Below are 24600 nucleotides of genomic sequence, written 5' to 3'. Positions count from 1 at the left end.
TGTATACAATATTTTCTTTTCTTCTCTTTTTTACTTTTTGCATTTCGTGTTTGCACAAAACGGGGCAAAATGAAGATGCATCCTACACGCGCTACATCTCATGTAGTTCTATTTATGCTCAAAATTAATTATCGAGTTTCACGACTAGTCTTTCGTCGGAAACGTGCCATTGTTTAAAATACTTTACTAAATGAAATATTTCTCTCGACGAACTTTTTATCGGATTCGAAGTAAAACAAAACATCTGTCAGTGGTTCCTTTTGTTTCTTAACAACCAATATAAGCAATATTAAAATAACAGTACATGGAAAAAACGGTTTTACTGGAGTATTTAAAAATTTAGCTCGATACACAGATCTGAAATAATTTTGTTTTTTAAACCATCAGAATAATTTAATAAAACGCTTAATTAATTGTTAGAATGTCAAAACTTTTTACAGTAAAAAGATTTTGTTATCAAACTGAGCGTCTTATACAGGGTGTTTGATAAGTAACGATAACTCTCGCACCTACCCCTATGTAGAGCAGGTTAGGATATACCTAAACCGAGTCAAAAAGTCATGTAGGTATCATTTTGCAATTTTCGCAATAGTTAACAAGATATCAACAAGATATCACAATTACTAAGAATCACCGAATATTGATTTTTTTAATAATTTTTTACTCAAATACTATTAACTTTACAGGAAAACAGCAAGAGACAAATATTGTTTGTTTTCTTTTCATAGAGTTCTAAGAAGTTTTTCAGAATTTTTTGTCAACTTTTTAGTATTGCATTTTCTTATTGACAACTGGTAAAAATCAACATGAGAAAATGAGAAAATGCTGTACCAAAAAATTCTGAAAAAATTCTCAGAACTCTATGAGAAGAAAATAAACAATTTTTATCACTTGCTGTTTTTCTGTAAAGTTGACAATATTTGGATAAAAAATTATTGAAAACCAATATTCGGCGATTTTTAGTATTTAATATCTTGTTAATTATTGTAAAATGGTAGAGGACTTTTCTCAGTTTAGTTCGCTCCACCCCTATGCGAGTGTTTTATCGTTACCTACTTATCAAACACCCTATATATAATTATTTTGATAGTCCAATAATATTATTTTCAGATCTCTATCTAGTTAAATTTGTAAATACTTCAGCAAAACCGTTTTTTCCATATATATGTTATATATAAAACAAGGTATATAATATCATATTCCTTTTTGCAGTGCAAATTTAAGGATTTTTAATTAATTTAGCATAATAAAGATAATTAAAACGGTTTAAAAAATTGAAAAAATTATACTATCCCAGTGAGTATGCATGTGTCTTTTAAAAGCGTTTAAAAATTCTCTCAAAGATAATGTAACGTCATGCCAACGATTTACCTCACATACGTCCCCCCCCTCACCCACGTAATTAACGAACCAAACACGAAGCGAACACGAAGCCAACATACTGCACGCTATTTAACGCGAGAAAGTAACGTTAATTACCGTAACAGATTGTACGGCATGTTTTCCACACGAGATACACACTGATAAAAAAACATTTTCGTCACACTGTTAAATCTATAGTGTCAAATTTAACCTAACGTGAGTCGCCACTGCTCCTACTAAATATATCGTTGTTTTTTATCAAAACGATAGTTAAATTTGACACTATATTGTGTCAATTTACACTATATAGTGTTAAATTGACACTGTATAGTGTCAAATATAACCATTGTTTTAGTATAAAATAACGAAATGATTGAGTAGGAGCAATGGCGACTCACGTTAAGTTAAATTTGACACTATAGATTTAACAGTGCACACACACACACATGTGCAGATTATATCTTCTTTATATTATTGATCAAATTCTGAATCTTTAATCTGAATTTTAATAAATATCGAAAGAAATTATTATATTTTCTATGTGATATTTTGTGAAACAATAACTTTCCTAGTTAATAAGCAGAATTCTTTTAACCCAGTTTTGTGAATTTTTTAATAAATCAATAAACAGTTAAAAATTATTTTTTTTCTGATTATAACCTTTTTTTCTGCTAGAATTTTGTTCACATTGATCATTTTCATCTCTTTTATAATAATAATAAACACAAAAATATAATTATGAAAGAAAAATAGAATATTATATATATATATATATATATACATATATATCGAAAAGATACAGAGGAGGGAGAGAGAGAGAGAGAGAGAGAGAGAGAATAAAAAATAAAGAAGATATTAAATTTCATTGAATTCTATTTGTATCTTAATTGAACTTATATTTCCGTGAATAAACTTAAAGAAATAATATCTAATACACGTTACCAAAGGAAGAAAGGTAACCAACAAGCTAGAAACGCTGACATGATGATGCCGAGCGTTCTAGCTGCCTTCCGCTCTCTTTTCATTTTACTGCTACTTGTTATTGGCGGCTCTTCTGGTTGTGACTCCAACGACGATTGGTCCACGGTCGGCAGAGACGTCAAACCGGCCGAGATCCCATTGATCTGCAGATGTTTATTTAGCAGAGCAGCCGCGACTTTGCTCCTAAAACATAAGACGGATTACAAACTATTATATAATAAATAATAATTGCATAATTACTTTATGGAATGTTATAAAATATCATAATATTTCATAAAATGTTTTTCATTTAACTAATATATTTTCCATTTTATATGTGCACAAATACGCACACATACGCAATCCAGAATTTAACTTAAGAAATATTTTATATAATATTAATTCTTGCTTTCATTTATCTCTTGATTCAATTAATATATTGAAGAAGAAATTAAATACATTAGATACATATAACTAGTACTACATAAGTAATAATTTAGTACAAATAACATTAGAGATATTGAATAACTATGTATTTTTAATAATACTTGAGTAATAATTTTAATTCATTACAATTGTCGCATGAAATGTTATTAGATAATAATCCTAGATGACTTTTATTATTGCAACAAATCTTAGTCTTAACACTTCGGTCTTTTAATTAAAAAATAAAATTTTAAAATTAAGTGAAATTATATCTAGACGTATTCTAGTACCTACGAATAATCTCCGAGAAAAAATTCTTATAGAAATTGATATTTTTTGTTTATTAGATTAAATAATTTATTGCGGCTTGTTTTTACTAAATTATTGCTTTCTTTTTTTCTGTTTAAACTCATATCACCAATGTTTATTCAACTTCGACCTTCTCGACTGCGAGTACGATGCACCGTTGGTTTTATCACCACTTGGCCGTTATCCAAATTTACTTCACGCTACCTTTTCAGCCTGCTAAACCGCATGAATTTAATGTCTTCTCGACATACGACTATTTTATTGTTATTTCCATTTTGAATTCGCCGCAGTACAATCGGACAGTCTTGAACTCTGACCTTCTAACCTAGATTTCTCATTGCGGCTTAATAAACAATGTTTTACGAAAATTATATATATATATAATATATAAAAGAATTTTAATATTTTATTTTAATATTTTATTGCTGAGTTATTATTGCTGAGGGATTATTTTATTTTCATAATATTAAATTCTTTTCAGATTATTTTATTATTATTGTTATTATTGGACAATAATATTTCGTAATAATAATAATAATAATTTAGTTGTACAATGAAAAATTAAAATGAAAAAACAGAACATATAATTTGTTTATCGAAAATTAGAGTGATTTCTAAATTAGAATTAGGAAAACGTTACTTCGATGCTGAGAAAATGCATTATATGTGTAATATGTGTTTACTTTTATATATATATATTGCTATGATATATGCTATGATATATTACTTGTTGTGGTGAGCTTTTGCATTCAAATATTGTATTCGTTATTCGATTTGGTTGTTTCGTCCGCGCAATTTAACAACGTCCATTTCATCATACTTATAGCTGATTCATGGAAAAATACAACTTTGAATTAAACTCGTGTTCGCGAGAATTAATATCGTAAAATATTTGCAAAATAGATATAAGCTTTAATTTTATCCATGAATCGGAAGAAAAAACATGTTTATGTATTTAATTTCATTAGAAAAAAATATGCTAATGTAGATGTAAAATCTTGAAAAAAGAGATACTTTATTATTAAACCTTTACTTATTCAAATATATTTGATTATTTAATTTTTTTAAATATTCATATACATATGTTAATATTTTATTTATTTACATTTTAAATAGTTATTTTTCAAACAATATTGATGATATGAGAAACATAACATATAATCATCATCTAATCTTTTGAATCTTATAAGTAGAGAGATAACAAAGAAAGAGAAGAGAGAGAGAGAGAGAGAAAGATTACGTTTATAAAAAAGATTTTGTATTCGTAATAAAAATTCTGATTATATCCGTGACGCAATTACGAATAAAATAGGGAATATCAAAGTTATCAAACTTTGAATTACTAATTAGTATATCCTAAATAAGTAGTTTATAAATGAGTAGTTTACAAATAAGTTTCCCTTATTACTGGAGGCAAATGCAATTAAACTTTGGTAGTTCACCGCTTTATCTCGATATGCATCAGCTTAGATATCGCGTAGATATTAATATCTTGATTTATATATTTAAAAAGAAAAGAGAAAATCTCACACAATATAAATACATTTATATCATGTAAGTTGTAAAATTATCTCTCGATCAACATAAATAATTACAATAGGTGTGAGTAATTGCAATAAGCACAGTACACAATTTTTTTTATAATCGTAGCCTACAAGATAAATTTAAATTTTTGTTTGTTTATTAAAAAATAAATCCTAGGTCAATCTCGTAACCTGATAAACTGTTTATATAAGCTAGTTCAATTAAAAAGTTCGAGATCAACTGAAGAGCTTCGATATTACTTCCATATTACTTCACCAACCTCGGCAACCACGGCTTTTAACAAAAAGAATATCACACGAACCTTGTATTTCAGTTGCGAACTTGCGTTCCAAGTTACGCTCGTTCTTGAAACAGGAGCAAACTTGGAAGATGTTTCTTGACTAAGCTTTTTTTTCATAAACACTCGCTACGGCATAAGGAGAACGTGGAAAGCATTGGCTGAAGCTAAATTAGATATTACACGAGCACAAAGAAATTGGAAACTTCTGAGATTCTATCAAATAAACAATCATGACATTCTTGTCGATAAAAATATTTACCGTCTTCACAAAATTTGAGATTTTTATCACATTTAAACTTGGTTGACTATAAAATTTTAGACATTGTCAAAGCGTCGGAATATGCGTATCTCAGTTTCAAGAATTATTATAACAATTTCATTATTATTATTTAACTCTAATGTTAATGTTTAATTTCTTATTTAATCTTATTATTGTCTTATTTTCTTTATTTTACATTGACTCTTTTATGGATTATATTTTAAAAACACCGCTAGATGCCAATTTGAAAACTTATAATCGAAATTAATTCACGGTTCCACTTAAACATAGCACAGTATATTTGTCTTCATTAAATCGAGATTTGCAGCTGCATTACGCTCGATTTAGAATATAGATACATTTAGCTGCTGCATAGTTATGCGCGGTATTTCGCTGCAATAAGGATAGTCCGATCGTAATTTGCGTGAAATAAGACCGCCAATAGCGATAACGGTGGTGAAATATCCTTCGTAAGATTACCATGGCAAGATCATTTATCGTCCGTCTTATGCAGTTACATTAAATGAATGTTTAACAAGCAGACCGTGAATGTATTTTAATCTCCCGTTATAAAATAGATATAAGGTAAAAGCTAATAGTAAAAGTCGTCTTTAATTAATCTATGTATGTAACAAAAATCGATTTCTTCTTTCTAGAGAAAAATATTATACTATAAGTAATAATTATTTATACGTACTTCTATAATTGTATAATATGTATGAGGCACGAGAATAAGACATAAGTATATCATATACATATAAATATGTATATATATAATGTACATATTATATATATATATATATACACACCAATGTTAGAAATGTGACGACGAACTTCCTTTACACGTAAATGAAGCTTGTGATTATGAACGAAATTGTAAGTGATAATTGATTTAATTGAAAATTAAGTTACAGTAGTTACTTAAATGTAATGAACGTGTACATTAAATTTCTTAAAAATGAAAATTTCTTTCATGAAAAATACATTAAATTTTATGTATAATACATGTACACAAATATACTTTTCAATTATAAATACATTAAATTTAATGTAATGTCATGAAATTAAGTTCAAGTTGTGTAAATTAAAAGTATATTAAATTTCATTAAATTTTTAACAGTGAGTATATAAAATAGCCGTATAAAGCAATTGTAAAATAGTTAAATAAAGTCGCTTTTCAATTGAATCATATTTGAGTTTCTAAAAGAAAACGGTAATGCCTCTCCTTGAAACTTAAATTTTTCCTCGATTGTGTTTTATAATTTTTAAATTTTTTAATAAAATTAGTTAATATAATTTTGAAATTTTTTAATAAAAAGTGTTCTTTGAAAAAGGCTATATTTCTTAATGCAAATTTTTGTTGATGACAACGTTCAAAATTATTAGGTAGTAAAACGACGATATATAAATTAATATTTATATTATATTTACAATATAAAAAATGGATATCGATAAAACATAATTTTCTTGATATAAGAGAAAGAAAACGGAGACTGTGTGTACTTTATGTACACGTATACATAAAATATAAATATGTTATGTACAGCATACACACAGGTCATAGAATGAAAAATCAGTCGGTCGGTCGTGAAAACGAAGCAGACGAATGAAACTTGTTATTGTGAAGCAAGGAAAACGAAGTATACGGCTCAGAACATATATGGGGTGGTTATAAAATCCTGTCCTATACTCTGGATCTTGGAAACGGCTTTAGATAAAAAATGAAATGTGGGTTCAGATTATTTTTAGAAAGAAAGATTGCTGCTTTTATGCCAAAAAAAACTTTTTAAAAACCTTTTAAAAAGCTATTTTTAAACTTTATATCCTTGTAATTAAAGAAGTAGAGACATCATAACAATCTACAGTTTGCATATACCTAATGTTTTAAAATTAGATCTTTAAAATAAAGTATAACTCAACTTTTCCATTAAAAATTTTTAAGTTCCATCCATCTCCTAAAAGAATTAAAAAATTTTTTTGTATAAAAGTAGTCGCCTCTAAAAATAATTGAATTTATGTTCTACCTACTTTTCTTTTTTTCTTTTAATATCTAAAGCTATTTCCAAACTTTAGAGTATAGAGTGGAGTTTTATAACTTCCCTGTAAATATTCTAAGGTATATATTTATACAGCAGCGGCAAACGGAAAAAATTTCATAAAAAAAACAATTGGTAGCACAATTGAAAAATATGTGTAGCTTATCTGATAAATCATGGTATAATCAAACAGAAAGATATAAATTTTCGTGAAAAAAACAAACAAAAAGTATAATGAAAATATAATTATGATATTAAAAAATACTGTGAGATATATTATATATATATTTATATATATATATATTTTCATATAAATATGAAATATCTACATATCTAACAATAAGAATATATCATTTAAGATAACACTAGTTTACAGCAAAAAATTACTTTGGACCAGATGTCTCTTATAGATTTTTGGATGCTGAAAACGATGCCGCAAGCGAAAAAATTCTAGCACGTCAGATTTCCAAGATAATTAAGGTTTAATATGTAAAAAATGGTTTTTTTAGTGAGATATTTGACATTTTTTTATAAAGGTTAACGTTATCTTGAAATTTTGATCAGAAGTTATGAATGTATTGTTCACCCCCTCTAAAATGCATTTTTTTTATTTGAATACCTTACTTTTTAGCCATGTTACGAAGGATTAAAGACAGGAGCTATTTCGAATATGAGGACTCCGACAGCATCATATATGTGTATGCGAATTAATTTTTCAAGGTCACATTTTGATAACTGTACCTTAACACTTTTATGCACAGAATTATGAAACTAATTTACCGATGTAATGAAAATTCATAATTGCTTTAAAGATGTATGTCAGAATTTCGAAGATAACACCATTGCTATAATATTTTGCTAAGATACTCTAATGTATTTTATTCCTATATGTAAAATTTTAAGTCGATTTACCGTACTGTTTTCAAGAAAATTATTATAAAATATGCTTATCCTTATAAGAGAAATCAGTGCTGTTGAAATACAATGGCTGTTTTTCTTCACAATATCTCTTATAATAACAAGAGCAAAATAAAAAACATATTAATGTAAACTAAAAGGTTCGACAAATACATAAATTATAAAATAAAACGAGTTCACCACATAATATAGGAAAAAATTAATATCAAATATCTGAATTTTGAGAAAATGTGATTTCTGTTGATATTTGTCTTCTTATTTGGACTAGACTTTGGAAACATGGCACAATGAATGAGCGCGCAACATGAATGTATCTTTAAACATATAACGTCTTCATTTGTATAACCTCTTCATTTGTAGTTGAGGTTTGTAATAGATAGTAGATCAAGTGACCTTGTCATATAACCATTTGAGCAGATTGAAGACAATATTATTAGCGAAGAACCGGCTTTGTACAATTTAATGCAAGAGAGTGCTGTATCAATCAATACCGATTACAAGTCAGGCTGATAAACCTCATTATTTTGTGTAATGATGCCAAATTTTATTCATAATATAATTTAGTCTTTACAACAATATAACTCTTCTTTTAAAGAAGTAATGTGGTGATATATTTTAATATTATATATAAAATAATGTATTATATTAGACACATAGTATCTTTCAAATACTGCCGATAAAAGAATGATTAAGAATGCAAATTTAGGTTGCTATTGAAATCAAGAGAGCTTTTATGCCTTATTTTGTAAATTAATTCCTTCAAAATTAGCTAAGAATTTGTTTAGAAATAAATAGTAAACTAAGAATTAAATATGATAGTTACGTTCAGAAATCATCCTGTAATTTAATAACAATTATTTAATTATCTTGAAATTTATCGAATGCAGATGGTCATTTGACTAGATAAGTGCTACAATACATCTTTAAAAAAAAATATGCAATTTGTAATATGCAGCTACATATCTTTTTTATAAAACAACTCTCTCTCTCTCTTTTTCTCTCTCTCGCGCGCGTCGTTGTTGTTATATATATAGGTATATATAAAGTGATTTTAGCGTTACCCATCTTATACCACACGAAGATATTACTTCACTGGACTTCCTATATTCGAAATAACTTCTATTTTTAATTCTTCATAAAAGTAATCTTATTTTTATTCACTTTTTTCTAACAATCTCAGACTCTAAAAAAATTGTCCAGAGGTTTTGGTACACCCAATATTTCTGATTCGTCAAATGTACGCACAATAACGAATTCATGGGGATCTCACTAAGGAAGCTCGCATTCGATACAATTCGATAAGCTATAAGTTCACACAGTGAAAAAGTTAGGGTGAAAGCTTTCTTCATCCTTTGCTTTGAACTAACTCGACTTACTTTTCGGAACTTTTTGAAGATTAGATTACAAGTTCTCTTTGATATGAATGTTCATTTTTTTTTTTTTTTTCGTGAAAATAAGTAACCGATTGAATCAGATTTAAGATTTTTAAGTAAAAAATCAGTAAAGAAGAAAATGAGTGAAAGAAAATTTAACTTCCACTTCAAAAATGTTATAAAAGGAGAATGATATTGCGCATCATGGAAAACATCTGGCATTTTATCATTGGTGATGAAAAGTAAAGGAACCGCTATATAAATTTTTTATCTATTGGATTATTTTAGTCGATTTTGGAAAAAGAATCTATTTGTCTAAAGTGAATAGAATCTATAAAAGTTTAAAGTATTGCTAAAGTAATAATTGAGCTAATGTAATTATTAATATTAAAAATAACCAAAATATGTATCTCGAAACAAAATTATAAATATGATAAATATAATTTTTTATATTTTTTGTTAATTAATCATTTCTTTTATTAATTGTCTCTTATCTTTTTGCATATTAATTCCTTTACTCTCGAATGTTTCTTTTCTTATTTACTATTATAAATTATGTCATGTTACTTATTCTTTAATTATAATACGATTATCAAGTCAATATTTGAGGTAATAATCCGAACGTAAGAGCTGATTATTGCGTTGTTACGTTAAGTTTTATCACCCTGGGAATATACCGCGTCAGTATTTTAGTCAATAGTCAATCTTCGGAACAGTTCGGTGATGTTTCGAGATCTTCCGGAACGAAGGCTCATCCCGATTTAAACAAGTGCGTCGCAAACTGAGCATCGCGTCGTCCCCTTTTTAAACACACACACGACTATTTATTCCGCATGTGCTATTTGCAATTCTTTTCAACAAATCTTCACGGCGCGCGTAACCTACTTTCGCTGCTAGCCTCCAGTACACATCTCGACGAAATCCCACACAAACACACATGGTGAATTGATATTAGCCCGAGGACTTTAGCTCGTGATGGCAAAGTAGGCCGTCTGGAAATCTCATGCGGCTTGTTTGGACTATAGTGTAATTACCTGCCTACAGTGCGTGTGTGTGTGTGTGTGTGTGTGTATGTGTATAATCATATGTAATAAGCAGATTTTGCCATGTTTTGTTTCAAAACTTACTGCAGTAGACGGAAGAAAAATATAATATTTGCATAACTTATGCTTTTTATGATAATCTGTGAAAAAAATGATAAAAGAAAACATTACCGCAAAAAGTTTTAATTAACATACTAAAGAAAAACAATATACTTTGATAGTGTTGCGTAACATATTTTTTCTTTCGTACAAAACTTCTTCCAAGAAAGAGAGCTCTATCCTTTTAAATAGTTTCGTTAAATGTTTTTGTACAATTTATAATTTTAGTTTTACAAATAAATTTATGACAAAAAAATTTGTAATAAATTAGAAAATCTCACGCGTATGAGTCAAAAATAATTTTCTCAGAAGAACAAGGAAATTAATTTTCAACGACACGCTAGTCAATAATTATTAGTATTATACTTAAAATTTGATTAAAATTTTGCGATTGATTATACTATCAATTATAATTTATACGAAATATATGATGAGTGGTCTAGTTGTTAGTAGGGTTAGTGCAGCTTAGTCTAATGATAATTACTGTTAAAGTGTCCGATAACGAACACTTCATATTATCGTAGCTGCAATCTTCACCGTTGCCATTAGCAACGACCGCGCGTAATTGAACTTCGATAATCGTTTGATACGAGTTTAAGATCATTAAATATTAAAGACATTATTCATAATTGATAAAGTCGCATCACTAACCGATCGCAATTGATAATCCAAAATATTAAAAGGAGAAACAATGGTTTTTTATGTAGTAACATAAAAGGGAAAATAAAATAATTAATATACGAGGGTGAATCAAATATATAAACCGGATTTATTTTTATTTTTTTTAAATTTATTGAAGCACCATAAAAATACAAACATACATAGTTATTTCTCTACATAATCTCCGGACTTAAAACCACATTTTTCCCAACGGATAGATAGTTTTTTGATCCCGCTATCGAAAAATGAAGGTGGTTGTGACACCAGCTAATCGCGCACGAACGTTTCAATAGCAACATCGTCATCAAATCTTTGTCCTCCAAGTGCTTCTTTTAGTGATCCAAATAAATGATAATCGCAGGACGGACTATAGGGAGGGTGTTCCAGTGTAGTTCAGAACAAATCCTTAATTTTTTGTCGAGTTTAGGCAGCTGTATAGATCCGAGTATTGTCGTGCAGCAGGATAACGTTTCATAATGGAAATTCGCATCTTTTCCGACAATATGCGAGTTTTGTTTCGTTCAAAAGTTAGCAGTAGTATGCGGCGTTCACAGTACAACGTTCGTGGAGAAAATCGATGTGCAAAACTCCTTTGAAATAAAAAAATATAGTTGCAAGAACCTTTCCAACTGAAAGCCGACCGTCGGCGACCTTAATTTTCAATTGCTTCTCGTCCTTCTAAAAATTGTTTGTGCCATGCGTACACTTGAGTCTCTTTAAGAGTGTTATGCCCGAACTATGACTTAAGCATTCTCAAAATTTCGGACGGTTTTACGCTCTCTGTCGTAAAAAACTTGATAATAATCCGTTGCGCAACGGATAAGAGTACCTCTTGCTCTGAAATCGTGATACTGACTAAAGGAGCGATAGTGTGAAGTCTCTTAAGGGGGAATCTCCTTCAGGCATCCCTACCTATAACGCTTAGAAGCCGCACCCTTCTCCGTTCACCTCACGGCGCGTACAAAAATAATTCCGGTTTATATTTGATTCACTCTCGTAACATGAAAAATGAAACTGATGAATGAAATATATAGACGGAAAATTTAAATACTATAATAATAAAAAACGGTTAAGCAAAATCATTATTATTTTCACTTAAATTTATAGATATCTATTTTAATTTATTTATTTATTTATTTGATAGATAATGTCTATACATACTACGAAATATATATAGCGTTATGTTGATGTTATTGCGAATTTCATCATCAGTTTAATAGTATGTTTAAACACCACAATACTACCGTCAGTTTCTTTTAAAGTGGCGCATTTCTTCCACTTCTCGAGACTCATAAATGCGTCTAGCGGGACTCATTGAGGAAAGAGTAGTCATCAATGAGCTTTTCTTCAACGAAGAGGGAGCGGATAACCGCATGAGCTTGGAAATTGGCAAGCGACATCGGAATTGCTAAAACGATTCCACCACCAATTCCGAGGCGAGGAAGAACGTGAGTATATATTCCAAGCACTAGGAAAGCAAGAGGAAATAATGACTGGTATTCAATGGCTAGAAGCAGTCCGCCGCTGATTCGAATTGAAAATGGGGTGAATTGTATGGAAAGCAAATCTTCAGGACTCGAATTTTTATTACAATTGAAAGTTTGACCCACGAAAGATTATCTTCCCAACTTCGCATTCTTGGGAATATATACATACCCATATTTTTCATTGTGATGTGCGAATAACAGTTTGAAAATTACTTTTCTTTAATGGAAAATTAGAATAATAAAAGAACGGTTGAAATGCATGAAAATCACAATGAGGTTCAAATTTAATTTTAAATCGAGAATCTTCCAGAGTTTGTTATATCAATACCAGTTTAATATAATTTGTTATTAAAAATATTATTGATGAAAAGGATATTTACATTACATACGTAATAATAAAATTATATAATAAAAGAAATTCTATATTTTTACAGAGTAATAATGAAATGAGAGAGTAGGGGAACATTCCTTTGACCGGTTGTACTTTTAACCATTTGAATTTATAAAAAATTTATTGGATATTTTTAAAAGTAAAAATATGTAGTTTGTAGTACGACTACCAAAGGTGTTTTATAACTTATAGGATAACTCCGGTATATACGCCATACCTATCAAAAACTTAATTTATTACGTATTATTTATTATGTTTAAAGTAAACGAACTATATCAGTAAAAACTTTATACTGTCTACTATTATGAAAAAAATATTAGAAATTCGAAATATATATTTATTTTTCGTATTAAGAAATGAACTTTTTGAAATCCTTGCATTTTTGTCGTATATCCCATAAGAGTGGGATATATGACTACTCATAGGGGAGAGGGGGATATGGCTCATGAAAAATTTACAAATTAAATGACACAGTAACTTATAAAATGCATTTATAAAGTTTTATTAAGGAATAAGAATGATAAATATGTATATGAAGTAATAAATAATAATTACAATCTTCTTACATATATTACAAGTGTTATGACATGAGGTACATATTTCATGTAATATATTTATTGCATTTAGTGAATTCAATCTGCGCACTTTGTATGCTTTGGGCATAAATCCCGTCCGCTAAAAATGCCGTATATCCTAAACAGGTGGGATATACAAGACAACAAACTAAACAAAGAATACGAAAGCAAAGCACTTGTATTTTGTTATAAAACATGCTTTACTATTCCTCTACACGTATGTATCACGAAATAATCACTAAGTCTTTTACACGCCATACAGTAATCATTTTATGTAGATTATAGCTTATGATGGCGCTACTTATTACAGTGACAAATCGATTCAACTCACAATAATTTCATTAATATTAACAGTAAGAAGCTGAAATCATAACACAATACTATAATATAATAATCAATAAAAATCAATAATATAAAGGCATGTAACAGAGTAGTTGCGGGAAAATTACCCGCACTCTTTCTATTTTTTCTGACTTCTGTGGCGTAAATCCCAGCGCGGCGTATTTGCCGGAGTTACCCTAATTATAACAATAAATAGAGTTATACTCCTATGAAAAATCATTTATTGTTTTCAAGCGTTCGAATGAAGTAATTTCAAGAGGTTTTTTATCTCATAAAATGTTGTAGGTATATGTATTCTGTCTTATGTTGGAATTACCTAAAATGTTAAATAGATATTCAAAAAAAATTATTTAAAACTTAATACTGTCAATCTTAACCTATTAATATAATTTATAAAAGTAATAACAAATAGAAAGTGAGCAAGCGTTGTACCTTTAACCAGTAACTGATATTGTACCTTTGACCAGTCAATACGACGTCGGATAATCATTTAGTTTAGCTATCTCACCTCCAATATTAATAAAATTATGCTCATTAGACGCGATTTTGAATGAAATGAACGAAGGACACTATTTTTACCAGATTCAATCGTTTCATGCAAAAACGAAAATCGCGTCTTTGTATGGCAAAATTTATTTTTATATATTTTATACATAAAGTTGTATATGGTGTAAAAAGACATTAAAAATATAAAAATATAAATAAAATTAAACTTTTGTTGAATATCCTATCTTTATACATACATTTTATACATTGGTTAAAGGTACAACTCTCCCTGGTCGGAGGATGGATGTTGTACCTTTGACCAAAATTCGATTTTTTTCTATTGTAAAAAAAGATGTACAAAACATAACAATTTAAATCTATAAAAAATATATAGATTTAACTTACTGTTAACACTTCAAAAAATATATTTGAATTTTTTGGAATTTTTAAACATCAAAATACAACTTGCACAAGAAAAAATGTCAAAATTGGTCAAAGGTACACCACCTTCCCCTGTATATTTTATATTAGAAAGAATTTTGACATTCGATAATGGAACTGCATCTCAGTCTTCGAACACACAGAGGCGTTTGATTACAATGTAGACGACGATGTCTAAAACTCAATTAAGCGAAGGTTTAAGCTAAAACGCGTCCCGCGCGTGCGGAAAAAACTTCGATAATTCTTTTGACGATGAACGTCAAAAGGCAATTTGCACAGGTTGCTCTGATTGATGATGAACTTCATTGGCTCGCTATTCAAAAAGTAATTCAAAAGGGGTCTGATTTAAAGATGTGCAAGATTTCTTTCGTGACGATTTCTTAATTTTAGCATATCAAAGAGAGTGAGTACATTTGCATTTTCCTGTCTTCTTTCTATTCCGGAAAAAAGCTGTACAAAGACAATGATTTACCGAAAGAACTACGAGAAAAATCGCTTGAAATTCAAAATCAATAATAAAAATGTATTTGCATTTCTTGGTGCGCATTTAATTTTATCAGAGAGGCAGTTTGACACAAGAAATAACTCAAAATTAAAGTATTAAAAACAGATCATAGTAAAGTATTAAAAATAGATCATACTAAAGTATTAAAATATTTTAGAAAAAATATTTATAAATTAGCAAATATTTGTTTGAAGTAATACTGGTTTGAAGTAATAATGGAATAAATCGATTTTTAATATAAAAACACTGACAGCGTGTCAATTATACACTAAACTCCAAATTAAAATTTTAAGCGTTTAAGATTTCAAGATAAAATCTGATATAAAAAGAGATTATAAATTAAAAGTTTTAAATTAAAAATTTTAATTACATATACTTTTTTTTCCCTAAAAGAATTAAATCGGTTAATGAAACGTTAATAAACGTTTCTTAATAGAAGACATGAGAGGAGATATATATTATATAAAAATGAATAAACATATGTGATCTGCAAGATCGAAAAGCCGCTATAATAGTCATCAGTTACACTTGATGTCGATCAAACTCAATCACGCTAATCTCATGCATCACGGGCAAAATTGGCGAACTCTTCATGACACGTGTTATTATCGAGTGGCAGCTGACGTCGTGCGTGTCTGACCACAGTCGCGTCTCTTCTACTTACGGCTAGTAGATACGGCAGTTGATATTCCGATCGATTTCTAGCGTCTTCCTTGTAAACTTTGCAGAAACTGAGATTATACATGTATACATAAAACGTATTCTTTCTATATGAATTTCCTCGATTTATAGTTGGTTGTTTCTCAAAGAAAATATCAAGAAATTTTGTCTTTTGAAATTAAGCTTATAACAGAGTTAAATTTAAAAATTAAGTTTCAAGTAATTAAATTTATAAGTGTGTGTGTGTGTGTGTGTGTGTGTGTTTCGTGTTTTGTGTGCGCGCGTATGTATGCGCGCACGCGCGCGCTATGTCTATAGATTCTATATACATTAGTATGTATTCAAATTAATATTAATTGAAGTAACCTTTATTTATCATCTCATCTACAACTTTTAATTTATGATTTTATAAGCACTTACTTTTTAATGTTAATTATTTCAATATATAATCCTACAAAATTTAAGAGAATATTTCAACTTTTAGAGCTTTTAAAACTAAGAATTTAATTTTTTGACACAAATTTCAAGATATAATAAAAATAATAATAATGATTGAAAGAGATAGAGAGAGAAAGAAATAATAAAAAATTTTCTGCAGGTGAAAAATTAGAGTTTAATATTAATTTTTAAAAATGATCGTTATTAACAACTTTATTGGTTGATTGTTCAAAATTACTAAGCGAGAAATTTGAATTAATATGTCTAACTTAATTTCTTTTCGTCATCAGACTGCATATAGTTGTGAACACTATGTGCTCCGTTATAGTGGCCGCAACTACTGCAGTTACAACTCGAAACATTGGACTAAGAGGAAAGTTTCGTCGTTGAAATGAACAATGCAGGGCATCGTGACGAGAAAACTGATAAGCAAGAATAAAGTTTTTATTCAATTTATGAATTTCTTAAAAATAAAAGAAGGAAACAGAGGAAGAGAACCAGAAATTCGATAAGAAATTTATTTTTACATGTTAGACAGATAGATAGATGAGTTTGGAATAAATATAACTTCTCTAAGAACATAAAATACATATAATAATTAATTAATACAAAGCCTTTTTTTAAAGAGATATTTTTAAAGGTATATATATTTTTCATAACATATTAATTGATAATAATGATTAACATATGTAATCCCTTTAAAAGAGCGTTTATTATTTTCTAATTTTATTTATTGTTTGATTTAATTATAGTTTCCTTGAAAAATGCACAAAATATTATATCCTGATGTTCGTAGTTCGTGATCTAAAATAATCAAAAATCTATCGAGAAAAAATATAATATAATCTAATCATCAAATGTCGATTTCGAATGGCCAGGCCACTTTCCTTCCGGGATATTTCCGTGCAAGCTGTCGTCCTTTGCAAGTTCGTATCCTTTTAATGGTGGAGACAGAGAAAAGTGAGGAGTAATGAAAGTGACAAGGTAGATGGGTCACGAAGTAAGTAATAATCTTTTAAATTAACGCCAGAAAAACTGCTAGATAATCCTGGAAAGTTCAATTTCGAGCCACTAAAAGAGCCATTTTTATTTCTCTCTCTCTTCTTCTGTCGTCAATTCGAAAGATCTTACAAAGAAATGGAACTTCTAGAAACAGAATATTAAAGGTGGATGGTAAACACTTTTTCAATATAACACTTCCTGTAAATCATACCACGTAATGATAAATATAATTGTGGTATATTCGCGATATGTGTGACAGTTCATGGATACTTGAGAATTTCGTCGATCACACATGTTCACAAATACTAAATAAAAAATTATATACTTTCCTTATTGATTATAATCGAATTAATTTTTTTTTAATTATTCAAAATTTTAATCAATTATATTATTATATAATATTATTAAAAGTATATAAATCTAACTGTAACTAAACTCCTTGCATGAATAATCTATAATCGCGATGGTATTCACAATGAATTTCCTGGTAATATAATGTGAGATACATTGCATTCGTCATGAGTGTAATAATTACGCGCGATTAATAGGAGTGATAAAAGCTTGTATGTACCAGTGATGTAAAGCTTGTCATCGATAAGCCCGTGTAACTCATATTTATACAATATGCTTTTTCTCGGACTTTTATTTTTACGATTATAATATAAATTTATTATATTTTCTTAATAAAAGATTATTAGGTATTTTTAATAAAACTCCAGATTTACATAAATTAAATATTTTCAATAAACTTTTAGATTTACATAAAATGAATATTTTAATTTTATGACGTCGACTTCTGAATTTAATGACATTACTTATTTTATATCTTATTTATTTTTATATTTTTTTATAATGCATGGGAGACAGACGTTTTATCAATTTTATTTATTATTAATAGGATTTGCAATTCACACAGTTAGAGATATTAAAATAAATTAAAGGATATAAACTATATAAACTAAATAAATAATAAATTTAAAAAACTCAAAATCTTATCGAGAAATTAGTAAATAGAAGAAATCGTCAAAAAAATTTTCTACAAATTTTTCATGGTACAATTAGATATTGCAGTTTTACCTTATGATAATCTTTCCCCTGCATAATGCGTTTGTCAGAAAATATGGTTCAAGTTTCACGATTAAGAAACGAATGGAACTTTAAAACGAGGCCGCTATTCTATGATTACAACCATGTTCTTTCATGGACACATTGTGTCGACGACAACGAAAACTCCGCTTTGTCTCGTCCTACTGGCGGAAGAGACGAGAATCAAGAATGGATATCTTGTCTCGAATACATTGTCTCAAAACATATGACAATATCGCTGTTACAGTTGAATATGTCATATAGAAACCGTAGGACATATTTTCCGATTGTAGAAATTATAGAATGTTACTGCAAATTGTATCTGTCTTGAATAAAAAGACAATATGGCAGGAGACTAATAATACATTGCACGATTTTTTTTAAATACTGCACATTTGCAGGATTAATTGAAGATGTATTTTAGCATTTAATGAAACCGTAGGCGCCGCAGCTATAATTTGCTTTTCATTTTACTACTTAAAATGATAAAGTTATTAAAACGATTAAAATTGTGTGAATTACGTCTAGCGAAATAATCGCGGGAACGAGGATTAATATTGCATGTAAGAGAAACGTTTATTTACAACATTTGTCTCAGTCTGATGAATCCTCATTTTCATTCGAAACACCGGGATGTGATTCACGACCAGAGAATAGATGGTCATGTCTGCACCTGAAATCCTCTTGGATCTGGTTACACTATGGAACGGGCCACGGTTAGATTAATGGCGGTGTGTCAAGCGCGGAATTGCGTAACGAGTTCATCCCAAGGAGAAACGGATTCGGGATTGCCACGGCGATTTAAAACGCTTCGTTGTAATTCGCAGTAGCTTTAATCCGCGAGTTAACTTAATCTTCGCTAAAGAAGAACAGTCCAAATAAAACTCGCCTACGTGGAGAAAACCACGTTTGAAACCGATCTCTATAGCGATAAAAAACATTTTTATTTGAAAAATTATGTTTTTATTAATCATTTCTATCAAGTTGATACTAGTCATTTTTATTCAGTTTCTTGTTTTATTGTATTATTAGGCTCATTAATTTATTTCTTTTTGTATATTAGGCTCATTAATTTATTTCTTTAAATTATTGATCTGGTTCCGTTTAAATATGAATTTCTAGTTATTTCGGTAGCTCGGTCACACAATGAATCCAGTATAATAATAAATCGCGAAACTTAAACCAATTAGAGAATCGCAGCCATTTTCACAGAATTCTCTACGGTATCTCATTTCCGGATGGATTTCATATAAATGCCGTCGTATAAATTTTCGCGGAATTTAAAATTGAGGCCAGAACAACCGAAAACGAGAAAATCGAAGAAATTCAATTACGACTCTTTGCATCGCTTCCTCTTCATCTTTGTTTTCTATCACACTTTCTACAAACGATGTACCTTCTACAATCGCGATGCTCAAGATAACAAAAAAAAAATAAAGCTATCGTTTGTATATAAAACGCGTTCCGTTTCGACGCGATCCAACGACAGGGAATGATTTATTGACGGCAATTAAATTTAGCCGGAACTTGCTTTTCTCATCCTAGTGATGTCGAAAAAACCTCCGGCGATAAAAACTGCCGGAATCGGACGAATCCGTTGACATTTATCCACTTCAGAATATAGAAATTTTAGAATTTCCTAGTTCCTAAAAATTTCGTAACTTTTTTTCTGCCAAGAAGAATCCAGAAATTTAGGACACATCGATATTCCACGATATACTTTAAATACACACACTATTATAAAAGGTATTACTACATATTGTAATTTTAATTAAAATGAGGAAGTGTGTTTAGAACAAAGAAATATGTAAATATTCTAATCATAATTAATGCTATTATAATTGTGATTGATTTTATTGAATTATTAAAAAATTTCTTATTATATCCGGTATTATCATCTGATAAATTAATAACAACAAATGTGATTAAGCATGTAATAAAACTTAATGGAGTATAATTAAAAAGTATTTGCACCATTTAACACAATATTTAATCATTTTCATTTAAAAGCAATAAGAGAAAGCGATTGTAAATTCTTTTATTTATCATAATTAGAAAATTAAAATGTACTGCCAATTTATTGAAATTTTTCTTTTATATTTATAGACAGTGTAGAGACATTACTAACTCAAAATACGTCGCTGCAATTTGCATAACTCTTGTCAAAGTTGTTTTAAACCTATATTGTTTACCTGCAAGCAGTGACCTACAACCTCAAGTTTCGAGATAGAGCTAGAGTACTGAAATTACGTTAGAAGTTTAGCAGACTATACTATGTTTACGCATCTTTCTTTATATCATGAATAACATCGTTTGAGAGACAGGTATAATATATCCAATAATTTTGCAAAGAAAAAGTTGTTTTTGATCGTTTTATTTTTGCTAGAGGAAATTAAATAAAGGAACAATAAAAATGGAACTAAATTAAGTAATCCATTTTTTTGTGCAATTTATATTAATCGTGTGGATCTATATTAATCATGAATATCTTTTTAATCATAATAGATACAACAAACTTCTTTTAAAAATTGAAAATCGTTACATCTAATTTTAATTGCAATAAAATTTCTCCAATACTTCTTGTTCTTGTGCTCGCAAAATGTTTTGTTGAACAGCGTAATTACAAATACATATACTATATTACAATCGATTACAATATATATGTACAGATAAGTAAACACACACAATTTGGGAAAAAATGCTAGTAATTACATTATGCTATTTCAGAACGTATTAAATAAATTTCTGAATACATCAAATACGATAAAGAACGCCATGAACGTCAAAGTTCAATGTTTCGAATAATACATTATATATTCCTTAAATCAATTTATTCCAGATGTGATTGCGCGCCGATAATTTTCGGACTTTCAACACAATCATTCTGAAACGCTAATAATCCCCCCTAAATAAAGACAGAAAAAAATTTCTGAATGTTCAATTAATGAAATGATGATTTAATTTTATATAAATATATACATAATTGTAATAAATACATACATAATGTATATTATTTATGCTCGGTTTAATTCATCGACTTATGTGCATCGCACGAAGTTCTAATAGCATCTGCGGGAGTACATATCGATTATTCGTACGAGCTCTCCTCCTCGATATAATGAAAAATAAAAGTATACGAAGTGAACCGGAAATACTTCGTCTTGCAGGAACGCATTATCCGCGCTCTCGCCTGTTAATTAAAACTTAACGGATGCTACAGCACGTACATTGTGTCGTATTATGCAGCTCCATAATGGTGCACTTAGTCCGAAATAGATTTGCTCGACGATAGCAGACATTAAGTGCAAGATTAACGCGGTACTCATTAGCAAGTGACATATTTATCGAAAATTCTTATAATAGCAACTTTCTATTTTCCCACACACACCCACACACACACATGTTTCTTATAATATATAATCAATATAATTAAATTCCATCTTTTTTATAATTTATAAATGTTTAAATTTTATCTTTCGGTTTCATTAACAAACTAATCTGCAACTGCCAGTTTCTTACAAATTTCTATGTTTCTTTGTCCGAACTATCTTTCTAATAAAATAATAAAAAGATTTTTATGAAAAATCTCTTATAAAATAATTTTTTTATTAAAATGAATTAATAAGGTTTGAAATATATAATACATCATTTTCTCTGCTGCTGTAAGAGATTTTTACATCAGATATTATAACAGGAATAAAATTTCATCTAAATAACGAATTGAAGAAAAACTTACTCGCGTAAATGATCTATTTTGACAGATCGAAAGATTTCGTTTTATACGTCAAAGTGCTTTCATGCACATGGTGTGGCAATTTATTTGCTTTAGATTCGAACAGTTTTATATTTTTTTACGATATGACTTTGTTGACAATATATCAAGAATTGAGAGCGAAAAAATTAGAATTTATGGTAGAATATAGAAGATACTCTTCCCTCGAGAAGCTTCAGGTGAGTGAAAATTTTTATAGTAACTGCTTCTCGTATAAAAAGTTAATCTCGGATTAAAGATATATGGACAATTTTACATCTCTAGTATCTACCAATCTCGCTTTCTCATATCGAAAATCGTATCAAAAATAAAAGAAGATATCCATATGGAAACACTATTGATGTTATCTCTTCTGATATAAATCTTTTATACTTAATATTACATTATATTTTATTATTTTGTTATTTTATTACTGTACCTACTACATATACCATATGATTTTCTGTTCTATTTTATTCTTTTTGTTATATTATTATTTTATCATTTCTACTTTTTTAAATTACTTTTAATTTATCTTAACGATTTAGCGATCTAATTACACATTTATTATATCGTTATTTAAGTTAAATTTAATTTGTTTAGCTTATTATAAGTTAAAAATTATTTGCACTGTATAGCTAAGTAATATTAGTTTATTGAATTAATTTATTTATTTAATTCACTTATTTAGTAATATATTATTTGTTTATTTATAAACAAATCGACGAAACAAAACCTTATTTAAATGCCATATTTCTTTTTATTTTCATAACGTACGAAACGAAGTTGCGAACGAGTTTTCATTTACAATTTATAACAATTTTTTCATGTTTTAGTTTAAGTTTATATCTAAAATTAGAAAAGTACATAACTTTCTTTTTTCTCAGTTCGTTATTTCTTTCTATGAATTTCGGAAGGAGTTCCTTGCGAGCAATTTAACTTTCTGAGAGTTTCGGGCTCAAGTCAAGAGATTCCCTATACGTGATGGCTGTCGATCGTCAGACTTCTAAAGGCTTTAATACACTCTTTTCTGTCTGCTTGTCATTCGTGAACATTCGCTAAAATCGATAATAAAAGAGGGGACAATAAAGAGAAGAAATAGCACTTTGGGCGATCGGCCAAAAAAGAGCATTATCCAAATCGATTAAAAAACTGTTGCACTTATTTCGGAAGATGAAGTAAAAGAATCTTGTCAATATCCTTCTTAATAATAAATGTGTATTTTATATATAAAATCAAAAGAAAATACATCTTAATAGACAAATTTAATACATAAACGTGATAAAATGTAAGAGTGAATAAGAATTTCCTATATTTTGTTTATTCCTATATTTAATCTATACAATTTTATCGCTGCGAGAGATTTCTTTTATTTATCTATTTGTTTTTCTTTCTTCATGCAGTTAGAATTGTATAAATCGTGTGATACACACACGATTATGAAAACGGAAGGAGAGTGATGTTTCGCGGTGTGACAAAAATTATCGGCTTTAAGCTATCGTCGCGGCCATCACGATCTTTCGTGGAAATCATTTTACGAAGGGAATTGCATGTTGCCGCCCGCGTAACATGTTGTTACCGTTTTATCAAGATGCAAGCACGTAGAAAATGGCATTTTAGCTATCGTCGATAACGCGATAACGCGTGCGCCTTTAGCGAAAATGGCTTCGCTGCCAAGCGAGTATCTAGACCCTAGTGTATATATAATATACAGCATTCTGCGCACATTCAGGTGCACATGTGAAAATATTCCAAAAAGAGTTATAAAATATTCCAAAAAGTTATATCGATTTTTCCAGTTAAATTTATTATGATACTGATATTTCAACGATCTGTTTATTAATTCATTGATTTCATTCAAGCACTGTGTATCGAATTTTTTCCTTAATTATTACCCTTAATATTATATGCACTATATATATATATACCCTTATTAATATTATATATCTTGACTTTTTTCTAATCGATAATTCATAATATACCTAAAGTTAAAGTAACGAAAACATCAATATGTATCGAATTATCCCACATAAATATCTTATTTCTTTCGTATGATGAGTCTGTACAAGTTTACAAGGCACCTTACAGTCTTAACCTGTCAAAGTGCATCAGTTTCTCTCGGAAGATGCCGAAGTAACGAAGTGAACGCTCATTGAAATTCCAGTC

General features: G+C 28.9%; 1 protein-coding gene across 1 annotated transcript in view; it reads right to left on the bottom strand.

Annotated features, from left to right (window-relative positions):
• The window catches only part of LOC108723102 (octopamine receptor beta-1R), a 58318-nt gene that overhangs the window by 8406 nt on the left and 25312 nt on the right, over positions 1–24600 (bottom strand). The window contains 1 exon segment of the mRNA XM_018448595.1: positions 2305–2526. Within this exon segment, the coding sequence (XP_018304097.1) occupies positions 2305–2526 (222 nt within the window).

This window comes from Mycetomoellerius zeteki, unplaced genomic scaffold, assembly GCF_001594055.1.
Source record: "Mycetomoellerius zeteki isolate Tzet28-1 unplaced genomic scaffold, Tzet1.0 scaffold223, whole genome shotgun sequence".
NCBI lineage: Eukaryota > Metazoa > Arthropoda > Insecta > Hymenoptera > Formicidae > Mycetomoellerius > Mycetomoellerius zeteki.
Note: the sequence above shows the minus strand (reverse complement) of the source record. Positions and strands in the feature narration are given on the sequence as shown.